The sequence below is a fragment of the Carlito syrichta genome, unplaced genomic scaffold, assembly GCF_000164805.1.
Source record: "Carlito syrichta isolate Samal-C Ts95f unplaced genomic scaffold, Tarsius_syrichta-2.0.1 Scaffold310924, whole genome shotgun sequence".
NCBI classification, from domain to species: Eukaryota; Metazoa; Chordata; class Mammalia; order Primates; family Tarsiidae; genus Carlito; species Carlito syrichta.
In genome coordinates, this window is record NW_007255020.1 from 377039 (window position 1) to 386840 (window position 9802).

Consider the following 9802-nt stretch of genomic DNA (forward strand, 5'->3'; position numbering starts at 1 on the left):
CCATCAGGTGGGAGAGGTCAGAATGGCACATTTGCACATACAGACTATTCCCAGCAATAAAGAAAAGTGAATAAAGTATTTACAAGCTCTTAAGGGAGAGAGCTGCAGAGGTCGGGGAGCCTACCTCCATGGTGACTACTGGGACTGTTGATTTCCCTAGGAGTCATATCCCCTAAAGTTAGAGGGCACACCCAAACTTCCATTTGAGATATGGAATCTGGTCACAAAAAGTATTTCCATGAAGAGGTGGAAGCAGTGGCTGTCTTGGCCCTCTGGGTTCAGTGGTGATAAGTCATCTATACCTGCAGTGTGGCCATTCCTAACATACTCCTAGATGAACCCCAGAGGATCCTTGAGCATCTTCAAAACAGAGTTGGGAGCTTAAACTCCGGTGCTGGGCCTTTTGGTGGCAAGCCTGCCCTGGTTCCTGCACATGGCAGAAGCAGGCATCGAGCAACTCAGATACCCAGGGAAGAAGGGAGCATCAGCCAAAGAAATCTTCAGGTTTCTTTTCAATGCTTATTCTTAACACTATCCATAGACATCTCCAGAAAAGGCTGGTGGTGGTGGCCCAAACCAAACCCCATAATGAGAAACTGGGTGATGAGATGAGGGGTAAGTTGAGGGAAACAGGCAACCCAGACACACAGCAGCTTCCTTTCATAGGAGGCAGATGACCGGCTCCGGTCACCCCAGTTCTGCGTCTGGCTGAGGTTATATGGGCTTCTTTCAGACCTCCCTCCTCTTGCAAGCCCCAGTCCCACTAACAAGCCATTGACCTTGAGTATGAGTCTGGGGTTGATTTGCTGCTCTGTCTAGGGAAACCCCAAGGGCCTTGTGGCTTAATGGGAAGAAATCCTCCTCATTTTCACAGCAATCGTTTTTTTCCTCTCCTCCCGCCACAGTGATCAAATTAGTAGGCCGCTTCTCTTTGGAGAAATTGTGTCCCTGATCCCGGGAGGCACTGCCCACTTGCCTGTCTGTCTGTTGGGTTTGGGGAGGAAAAGCAGAGATGTATGTGTGTGCATGTCCCTTTCTTCCCCTGTCCCTGGGAGGGTCTCTCCCACCCGGAATGGCCGCCCAACGGATAGCAAGGACATAGGGCAGGCGGGCATCTGAGTCTTAGTTGCAGGAGGCCTGGCAAGTGGCTGCGTACACGCTGCTGCCCACTGTGGCCCCACTGCTCAGGCTGCTGGCGGGACACTTGAGGGGCTTCATGCTGCTGTCCCGCTGGATATGCAAGTGTTCGAGCTGCCAGCGCTCCCAGCTCTTCCGAAACTCCAGCTGGACCTTCCGTGGGAAAAGGAGGGAAGCAAAAGCCATCAGGCAAACCAATTGCCGACAAAATGGCCCCATGATTACATTAGCAGGGAAGGGAAAAAAAATCTACTGCATTATATTAAGAGACACAAGTCATGGCCTTCAGGCGCCTAAATTAATATCCCAATAAAATTGTTTATTGTTGTCTCCTATTTTCTGCATCTTCTCAGGAGAGAGATGGGCTTGATGACCTAATTGATCTTTTCCATCTCTCAACTCTGTGATTCAGCTAAGTACCTTTTACAATTCATCACGGCATTATTTAATGGACGAGGATGCGAGCAAGGGAGAAATGAGGGGAGACAGGAGATGGGAGAGAAGAAGAGGGGAGGAGAGAACCTGACATCAGTGCACACTCAGCTTCTGCTTGCACGGTTGAGGAGGGGGAGAGCAGCCCCCAAGTCCTCCTGGTGCCTACAGCAGACCCTTCAGTACCTCACAGGGGAGGAAGGAGGGAGGGAAGGAAGTTCTGAGCTGAGATGAGCCACAGCAGGGACGAGGGGCAGTAAACTAGGATTTCTCAAGTGATCCCATCCAGGGAGACCCTGTAGCGACCAAGGGACACAGGCCTGGTGAGCTCAGCCAACCAGAATCCCTGTTGTGCTGGGCTCTGGCCTCCCCACTGGGAAAAGCCTCCTCAAGAGGGCTGATGCTTGGAGACCAGATTGTTGGGGCAGGAAGAGAAAAATCTGAGTTAACACTGGGGAACCTCAGTCCTTTGAGGGTTTGTGGCCATCCTGTGACTGCCTGTGGTATCCAGTGAGTCTGGTCCCTAGAGAGGGCTGCTGGGTGATGTTTTCTTAAGTTTCCTTTCCAGAGCTTCTTGGATGCCGCCCACCCTGTGCCCAGCCTTCTCACGCCAGAGTTTCTGGGATCTGGGTTCTTCCACTTAGGACCAAGCCACCCGGAGAGCCAGCCGCCAGCAGCTGTGGGGAAGGGGCTCTCTGCCAATCCCTTCACCAGTCCCCGTGCAAACAACCCCCCTCCTCCTCCTTTATCATCCATCTAGCTATGCCCAGCAAGATGCCTGGCATAGCTGCATGCCATCCCTTAAAAGAACTTTTCCTGTGCTGTGTATAGCTGAGATGGCCCAGAGCCTGCCTGCTAGGATGGCCCCAATATCCCGGGTGATGTCACGAGCCCAAGCCTGGAGGGTTTAGGAGGAGGGAAGGAGGCTGAGCAGGCACACCTACGGTTACCGTGCTTTGCACTAGTCACTGCCCAGTTGTGTGTATAGAGGGGACACATGCTGGTGCTGGTATGGGGATGCCCAAGACGAATGGGGTCCTCATTTGTGCAGCTGCAGGGAGGCCAGCCTTGTCTCACAGTCTTCTACTGGGGGAGAGGGTAAAGAAAGATGGTAAACTGAGGCACAACCATGGGAAGCTACCTCAGAGACCAAAGAGGTTTCAGGGACACCTGCAGGACTACTCTGAGTGCTGATACACCATATCCTTCTGTCCCTTATCTCCCTCAGCATTTTGCCTGAATCTCTGCTGGACCCCCTGTAATAACCATTGTCCTTGAAAACCACCACTTGGGCCAGCACTTGGGCCAGCATCAGTGACTCAGCCTGTAATCCCAGCACTTTGGGAGGCCAAGGCGAGTGGATTGCCTGAGCCCACAGGTTCGAGACCAGCCCAGGCAAAATTGGTGAGTCCTCGTCTCTACAATAAAAATCAAAAATTAGCTGTGTGCAGTAGCATGTGCCTATAGTTCTGGCTACTTGGAATGCTGAGGCAGAAGATTGCTGGAGCCCAGCAGGTTGATGCTGGGGTGCCATGAGTATGCCACTGCACTCCAGCCTGGGTGATGGAGTGAGACTCGAAATCAAAAAAAAAAAAAAAAAAAAAGAGGAAAAAAATACCACCACTTATTGGGTGCTTACTATATGTCCAGCATTTTTTACCAATTATTAGTTAACTTTCATATCAACCCTGTGAAGTAGCCCCTATCATTCTTCCACACTTAAAGGTGAGGAACCTGAGGTGCAGGGTACTTAAGTATTTCCCCAGGCCTCTCAGCCATGGTTTGAACCAAGATCTGGCCTGACTCCTGCCTGCATGGCTCTGGAGGTCCTGCCTGTCCCTGGCATGTCTCCTTCCCACTCAGCTGGGAGTGTCTCAAAGGCTGCGACCACATCTTCCTCATCTCAGCAACCCTAAACCTAACACAATGACCAGCAGACAGCAGGTACTCAACATGTGTGTTTTCAATGAGCCAAATGAATGAATGAGGAAGTAAATGAACATCTAACATGGATTTCCTTCTGCTCCTTAGTTATGAAATGAAACAACCAAGACAACAACACAGATTCTGGACACCTGGGCAGCACTTAGGCCAGTGTGCTTCCTCCTCCATGACCTGATTTTACCCTCATCTCTTCCCTTGAGCTCTGCAGAGCAGCAAACCTCTCCTGGGCACCTTCTCTGGTAGGCACCATGCCAGGATAGGGATTTGGGGTGAGGTGGGACAGCTCATTCACCTCCAATGACAGTTGGAGAACAGAGACAAAGGAGGCAAAGTGGCTTGCCCTGGGTCACACAGCTCATTAGTGGCAGAACTGGGGCCAACACCTGGGGCTCTGAGTCATCTCACTTTTGCTCTCAGACACGAGCTCCAACAAAACCATCTCCAGGCCCTCTCCCTGTTCCCACTCTCTGCTCACCAGAGGCTGGTGCAGGCCTTGGCACCCACACAGGACCAGAGTCCAAGCCATTTTTTCTCCTCAGGTCACAAGTACCTGGTATTGCCATGGCAACCCTGGGTCTGCAAAATAGCTCTTATGGACAGAGACCTCATCCCAAATGCCATGTGTGTCATTTGTGGCTTAGTGACATCTGCTCTTGTGCTTGGAGGAATCAGGGCGTAAAGTGTCTCTGGGGTGACTTTAAAGGAATTGGGTGGTGCACTGAAAGGGGATAGGTTCTCCAGTCCTCTGAGCAGGATCTCCCGGACCCCACTGCATGAGCCAGGGAGAGCTCTGGGTTCATGCAGAGAGGCCAGCAGAAAGGTACAACTTTGGTGATTCGGGGGTCAAGCTCTTTGCCAAGGGCACAGCTGGAATGTGTGCCAGCTGTGGTAATGGGTGAGGAGAGAGAGAGGTAACTGGACACCTGGACTTTGAAGAACAGAATCAGGAGGGGAAACTCTCCACAGGGATGGTGAGGAGACCGAGCAAACATGCATGTAAGCAGGGCTGCAGTGTGTGGCTACAGCTGGCTTTGGGGATAAAGGAGAGAGAGGTAGGAAATGGGGACTCCCACGGTGACAAGGTGGCAGCAGTGGGGAATCTCCAGTCTCTCCCCACAGGCCTCTGAGTCTCATCTGCTCAGGGATACAAGCCACCCTCTCGTATCCCCGTCTCACTACCTGGCTGGAATCTAATGCAGCAGAGCTTAGGACTAGGTAGCTCCTCACTTGGCCAGCTGAGAACAATCCGGGAGGGAAGGAATTTGCTTCACTTTCTAAGTTCACTATGAGGACTCAGTCATGGGGGAGAACCAGGGTTGTCACATCCTGCTGCCTTCTGTGGGTCAGGGCCTGTTGACCCACCTTCCCTGGCCCCCCTCCAAACTGAGTTTGCTGCGTCCTCTGAGACCTGCCCACGGGAGCAGCTGGGATCACATTCATGGGCCACCCTTTGTCTGATGCTGCCTTCACCTCCCCAGCCCTGGCTGCTGTGAAGCATTAGTGGGATCCCTCCCTCACCAGTCCACTAGTTGTGCCACCTTCTTTTTTTTTTTTTGACCCAGAGTCTCACTCTGTCGCCCAGGCTGGAGTGCAGTGGCACACTCACAGCCACCACAGCCTCTATCTGCTGGGCTCAGGTGATCCTTCTACCTCAGCCTCCCATGTAGCTGGAACTACAGGCACAAGCCACCATGCCCAGCTATTTTTAAAAAATTTATTGTAGAGATGAGGTCTCATCAAGTTGCCTAGGCTGGTCTCTAACCCGTGGGTTCAGGCAGTCCTTTCATCTCGGCCTCCCAAAGTGCTGGGATTATAGGTGTGAGCCACCACACCTGGCCTTTGCCATCTTCTAGCTGTTGAATTGGGGCTATTCCTTTCACTTGGCCGAGCCTTAATTTTCTTATCTGTGAATCGGGGATACTGGTCTGCTGCATGGCATTGGATGTAATAAAACACCCGAGGACTTTATATGCAATAAACACATAGGAAACATTGGTTTCCCTCCCTTTTAGAGGTCTGAAGGTCACACATGCCAAGCTCACCCTTCCCATAGGAAGCCAGTTAGGGGGAGCTGAAGGAGGCCTCAGAGACAGGAGAATGTCCTCCCTCCCCTCACCACCTTTCACCCAGCCTCGTTTTCCCTGCAGTGTCCTCTGAAATTTCCTAGGCCTCAGTCTCTGGGAATCTCAGAATACTGAAGTGATCTCTGATGGCTACTGCTTACTGCATTTCATGCCAAGCAGCAACTGTGAGGTGCTGGGATGGGCCTTCTGCACCCCACCTTGAAGGAGGGGCCTGTTCTCTTTTCCCCTGTCCCAACCTTTTCAGACTTTACCTCACCTACTCCTCACAGGAATCACATAGGTAGGCATTAAAAACCCCATTTTGTAGATGAGGAAATTGAGGTTCAGAGTAGGCACATAACTTGCCCAAAGTCACACAGCCCTTTAAGTGATGGGGCCCAGACCAGAACAGAACTCTGAAGCCCACCTTTTCTGCTGCATCATATTGCTTCTTTGAGCCATCTCACAGCTCCTTAAAATGCCCAAATCCCCACACACTGTCCCCTCCACGTCCCCAACACCCATAGGAAAAGACAAGTCTACATAATATGTGGACTCTAAAATCTCTCTGTGCTCTGAGATTCCAGCCTCAGTGACACAGAAGCCACACTAAGAGCCCTGGGCCTTTGAGGACACATGTCCCTGGGTCACCTGAGCCTCAGCCCCACTGGTACAAACCTTCACCCAGGCTTGAATGAAGTTACAGTCCTCAGATTCCTCCCAGACTGTGGCATAGGGGTTTGCAGAAACACTCCTCCCTGCTGGGGATTAATCCTCTTGTGGGCACTTCCCCAGGGGGCCCTGGTGCTGCCTCTACAACTATTATTCATTTTTCCTCTCTAGAAGGAACGTGGGGGAAGGGGGTACTGTGGCATTTGTGATATACAAAACAAAGTTGGGGACCTCAGAGGAAGGGTCCTTTCCCAGGTGCTGATAAACACAGACATCCCTTCATCCCAAAAGCTGACCATTTCAGGGAGGGGAAGGAGACTTCAATCCCACAGGAGTCTGCAGAAGAAGGCACGGTGTCAGCAAGAACCACCCTCCCCTCCCATGCCAGCAACAGAAAGGCACCAGAGGAATTCATCTTGCCTATATACACAAAGAATAGGTGCTTTCTTCTCGAAGTTAGAATTAATTTGGATCCTGGCTCTGTCACTGTTTCAAACTTGGGACAGGTTCCTTACGACTCTTGATCGTCAGTGTTCTCATGTAAGAAACATGGGAATACTGAAATCAGAATTTTAGCAGGGCTTTTTTTGGGGGAGGGGCAGATGATTAAATGAGATAGTGATTATCAAAGCCCCAAGTATAAGGCTTGGGCGTGTGTGTGTTGAATCACTTTGTGACAGTCACCACCACTCCAGTAATTCACTCAGGACCTCCTTAACATGAAGCTAGGTCTTATCCAAGCTCACATACCATTAGGGTATGCCTGCACAAGTGTAGGGTGTGTGTGTGTGTGTGTGTGTGTGTGTGTGTGTGTGTGTGTGTGAGAGAGAGAGAGAGAGAGAGAGAGAGGAATAGAGAGACAGAGAGAGACAGAGAAAGAGAGAGACAGAGTGAGAAAGAGAGTAGGAGGTAGAGGCAGAAAGAGAGAGACAGAGACAGAGAGACAGAAAAAGAGAGTCAGAAAGAGACAGAAAGAGAGATAAAGAGAGAGACAGAAAGAGAAAGAGAGAGAGAGATATAAAAAGAGAGACAGAAAGGGAGAGAATCAGAAAGAGGGAGAGGGAGAGAAAAAACAGAAAGACAGAGAGAGAGAGGAGAAAGAGAGTGATGGAAAGAGAGAGCAAGACAGAAAGAGGGAGAGGGAGAGACAGAAACAGAGAGAGAGAGACAGAGAGAAAAGGAGAGAGGGAGGGACAGAGAGAGAGACGAGACAGGGTGGGGGGAGAGACAGAAAGATGGGGAGTCAGAAACAGAGAGAGAGAGAGACACAGAGAGACAGAAAGAGCAAAGGGGAGAGACAGAAAGAGAAAGAGAGGGAGAGACAGAAAGAGAGAGAGAGGGAGAATCAGAAAGAGGGAGACAGAGAGAGAGACAGAAAGAGAGAGAAAGACAGAAAGAGGAAGAGGGAGAGACAGAAACATACACACACATACACACAGAGGGGGAGGGAGAGAGAGAGACGGGAGAGATAGAAAGAGAGAGACAGAAAGAGGGAGAGACAGAAACAGAGAAACACATACACAGAGAGAGACACAGAGAGACAGAAAGAGCAAAAGGAAGATACAGAAAGAGAAAGAGAGAGAGGGAGAGACAGAAAGAAAGAGAGAGAGAAACAAAGAGAGGTAAACGGAGAAAGACAGAAAGAGGGATAGAGAGAGACAGAGAGAGAGAGAAAGAAAGAGAAAGACAGAAAGAGAGACAGAGAGAGAGAGGCAGAAAGATAGAAAGAGACAGAAAGAGAAAGAGAGACAAAGAGGGAGAGACAGAGAGAAAGCAAACGAGAGAACAGAAAGAAAGAGACAAAAAGAGAGAGGCAGCCGGGCTCGGTGGCTCAGCCTGTAATCCCGCACCTTTGGGAGGCTGAGGTGAGTGGATTGCCTGAGCCCGCAGGTTTGAGACCCGGTTGGGCAGCAAGACTTCATTTCTACAATAAATCAAAAAATCAGCCGGGTGTGGTAGCGCACGCCTGTAATTTCAGCTACTCGGAAGGCTGAGGCGGAAGGATCGCCGAAGCCCAGCAGGCGAGGCTGCGGTGGCCGGGAGCGGCCACTGCACTCCAGTCTGGACGACAGAGTGAGACTCCAACTCAAAAAAAAAAAAAAAAAAAAGAGAGACAGAAAGAGAGAGAGAGACAGAAAGAGAGAGACAGAGACAGAGAGACAGAAAGAGAGAGAGGGGGAGACAGAGACAAAAAGAGAGAGGCAGAAAGACAGAGATACAGAGACAGACAGAGAGACAGAGAGAGACAGAGACAGAGAGACAGAAAGAGAGTCAGAGACAGAGAGAGAGACAGAAAGAGAGAGAGAGGAAGAGACAGAGATAAAAAGAGAGAGGCAGAAAGACAGAGAGAGATACAGAGAGAGAGAGAGACAGAGACAGACAGAGAGACAGAAAGAGAGAGACAGAGATAGAGACAGAAAGAGAGAGACAGAGAGGGAGAGACAGAGACAAAAAGAGAGAGGCAGAAAGACAGAGAGAGAGATACAGAGACAGAGAGAAGAGAGAGACAGAGACAGACAGAGAGACAGAAAGAGAGAGAGAGACAGAGGCAGAAAGAGAGATAGAGACAGAAAGAGAGACGGGGTGGGGAAGAGAGAGAGAAACAGAAAGAGACAGAACAAGACAGAATGGGGGAGAGACAGAAAGAGAAGAGACAAAGAGAGACAGGGAGAGATGGGGGGAGGGAGAGAGGGAGAGATAGAGTCAGAGAAAGAGGGAGAGACAGAAAGAGAGAAAAACAGAGAGGAAGGGGAGGCAAGGGGAGACCCCGGCACAGAAACAGAATCTTTGAACAAGATGCCTCCTCAACTCTAGTGCCCAGTGGGGTGAGCAGGGGGTTTCAGCCGAAAAGGCTGATGGGAGTCCTCAGTGCACAACTTCAGACTGGCCAATGGTAGCAGCCCTCCAGGGTCCCCAGGATCCCTCCTCAGTCCTCACTTACCTCATTGTTGACAAAGCAGTACAGGATGGCCACCATCAGCCCCTGGAAAAAAAAAAAGTCACCTCAGCTGGGAGGAAGTAGGAGGGAGGCATCCTGCAGTAAGCCCTTGGTCTGAAGTGCCCCAATATCCCCCTCCTCAAATTGGGCACCCCAAGCAGACCCAGGGATGGTACAGTGGCTTCCTTCTCATTTCCTTTTTGGGGGAACAGGGAGGACCCTTGCTCAGATGCCACACAACTTCTGCAACTGCCTTCTTGGGGAGGCCTGACCCGATGAAGTACACAGACTCTGATGGTGGAGAATCTTCCCCACTCACTCCCATGTGCTCACTCAGACCTCGTGCTCCAGAACTGTATTCTAGGTAGGGATGTGTGTGTGTGTGTGTGTCACACATATATGTAAATGCACACACATGAGCCCACATGCTTGTAGGCATCCCATAACACACTTAAAGGGTTAGGACCAATTTCTTATATTTTTAAAAACCCTTAGCATCATTAAATGCTAACAGAGAGGATCCATTTTTTTGCTTTGAAACGATGTGACCCTGTAAATACTATTTTTTTTTTTTGAGTTGGAGTCTCACTCTGTCACCCAGACTGGAGTGCAGTGG

The 9802-nt window shown here is 50.5% G+C and overlaps 1 protein-coding gene across 1 annotated transcript in view; it reads right to left on the minus strand.

The window, feature by feature from the left end:
- Positions 1 to 1051: 1051 nt before the first annotated feature.
- The window catches only part of GLP1R (glucagon like peptide 1 receptor), a 19471-nt gene continuing 10720 nt past the window's right edge, over positions 1052 to 9802 (minus strand). Inside the window, exons 10-11 of the mRNA XM_021717759.1 lie at positions 9190 to 9231; positions 1052 to 1290 (exon numbers count right to left, since the gene is read on the minus strand). Coding sequence (XP_021573434.1) covers positions 1123 to 1290; positions 9190 to 9231 — 210 coding nt within the window. The 3' untranslated portion in view covers positions 1052 to 1122. The remainder of the gene's footprint in view (positions 1291 to 9189; positions 9232 to 9802) is intronic.